Raw genomic sequence first — 2219 nt, 5'->3', positions numbered from 1 at the left:
AACCTGTCCAAAATAAATTCCTACCACTTTCACACTCAACTATGCTACAGATACTCCATTCCTCTTTATGGTCTTCAGATGTACCAAGCTCATAGATCTTTGTGTCTTTGTGTCAGTCATCCTCTCTGCCTAGAATTTTATGTCACCAGTTAATTATTTGGTGGGTTCTTCAAGTCATCGATTATCAGCTAAACACCACCCAACAAAACCTTGTCTGACAATAAAATAAAAGTAACTATATCTCCCAGTCAAACCCTACGATAACATTATTTTTGTTTTGTATCAGAGCAATAGCTTTCAGATATTGTGGTGTTTGCTTTTTTGGTTTAATAATTTAGCCTGTCTTTATCCATTTGAATGTAACCCCAGGAGATCTAGAATCTTACCTGTCTCATTTATACACCTAGAATTGTGTCTAAAACTTGGATGGATTTAATAAATATAGTATTTGCTAAATGACTGTCTGACTCAGTGCATTAATGAATGAATAATTAAATTAATTCCACTTGAATATTCTCCTTTCTTGCTTTTCTCATTTTTCTATTTTGTTCAGCAAACCATAAGGCCGACTCAATAGCCTCCTCATTGATGCTTTCACTTCCTTGTTGCGAAGGGTATAAATCACAGGATTCAACAAAGGAAAGATCACTGTGTGAAAAAGAGAAACCACTTTGTCAGCTGGGAAGGCTCTGAAGGAGTGAGTGTAGATGAAGATGGCAAATTCAAACATTAGAAACACAATGATACTGTGTGTGGTGCATGTGGAGAGAGCCTTGTTCTTGCCTTCAGAGTACTGCCCCGTTATACAGCACAGGATGACCGCATAGAAGGCCAGAAGCCCCAAGAAGCACAGGAGGGTGAGTAGTCCACTGTTAGAGACCATCAGGAGCTCCACCACAAAGGCGTCTGTGCAGGCCTGTTTGATGACCTGTGGCACGTCACAGAAGAAGTTATCCAGCTGGTTTGGGCCACAGAAGGGCAAGCAGAGAATAAGGGCCACTTGTACAATGGAATGAGCAAAGCTCCCAAGCCACAGAGTCAACAAGGCATAACAGGCTCTATGACAGTTGAATAGTGTAAAGAACAACATATGGCGATGTAGCGGTCAAAGGCCATCACAACATGCAGGAACATCTCTCCTACTCCAAGGCAGTGCAAGAAAAAGTGCTGAGTGGTGCAGCCCCTGTAGGAGATTACCTTCTTCTCAGAGAGGAAGTCCACCAGCATCCTGGGAGCCACAATGAAGGAGCAGGATGCATCCAGGAAGGCCAGGTTCCCCAGAAAGAAATAGAGGGTGGCTGTGAGACCAAGGTCTGATCTGATGGTGAGGATGACGAGGAAATTTCCAGGGAGCATGATGAGGTAGAATATTGAGACTAGCACAAAGACCAAAAGCTGAGCATCTTGAGACTTGGTTAGACCAAGGAGGCTGAATTCTGTCACCACTGTGCTGTTCTTTCTCTCCATCACTCTCTTCTGCAGAATAACAACAAGCAAAAATATTATGTTATACTATTTTGTAGAATATATGCAGACATTAAAGTAAAAGAGATTTAAGACTTTCATCTATTGCATAATTCTTCTCCAGATAAAAACATTTGTGACACCTAACATTGTCTAGCTGAAAACAACTTATACCTCATAACTCTCTTGTTTTGAGTTAACTTTTCTGCTCTTCATTTTCCCAATTCCCCTAAGACACTGTTCTTATTGCTGTACTGTTATTCCCATTTAGGTGCTTCTATATAATTCTGTTCCCGTAGGACTCTGGGTTACTTTGCTTGAGGTTTATTAGAAATTTCCGGATTAAAACAAAACTTAGCCATTGTCAAAATTGTCAGTTTTTGTTTCATTTGATTTTTGTTGTTGTTGAAGTTGTTGGTGGTGGTGCACTTTCTCTAATGCTTAGATTAGTTGCTGGATTTTGGTTCCTTCTCTTCATTCTCACAGAGCAAAGTGCTTTTGCAGGTGGTTCTTTACTTCATCTCACGTAGAATGCCTAGCTCCTGGCTGGTAGCTATATGCCTTGTTTTCTGAATTTGTACCTTCTTAGTTCCCACCACACTGTTCTGCTTTGGCCCCCTCATACACCTTTACTCCACACTGGTCATTAGGATCTCAAGCAAGAGACCTACACTTCACGTAACTTAGATTATTGCCCAGTTACATCCCTCATTGTGTCCCAATCCTGCATTCAAAATATTAATTACTACCATTCT

At 40.7% G+C, this 2219-nt stretch overlaps 1 protein-coding gene across 1 annotated transcript; it reads right to left on the bottom strand.

The window, feature by feature from the left end:
- Window positions 1–532: 532 nt before the first annotated feature.
- Window positions 533–1467, bottom strand: LOC107517883 (olfactory receptor 4N5-like). The gene is given in 2 exon segments (XM_016159035.2): window positions 533–1053; window positions 1056–1467. Coding segments are annotated over 2 exon segments (933 nt in total).
- Window positions 1468–2219: the final 752 nt, after the last annotated feature.

This window comes from Rousettus aegyptiacus, unplaced genomic scaffold (assembly GCF_014176215.1).
Source record: "Rousettus aegyptiacus isolate mRouAeg1 unplaced genomic scaffold, mRouAeg1.p scaffold_m13_p_3, whole genome shotgun sequence".
In the NCBI taxonomy this organism is placed as follows: domain Eukaryota; kingdom Metazoa; phylum Chordata; class Mammalia; order Chiroptera; family Pteropodidae; genus Rousettus; species Rousettus aegyptiacus.
Note: the sequence above shows the minus strand (reverse complement) of the source record. Positions and strands in the feature narration are given on the sequence as shown.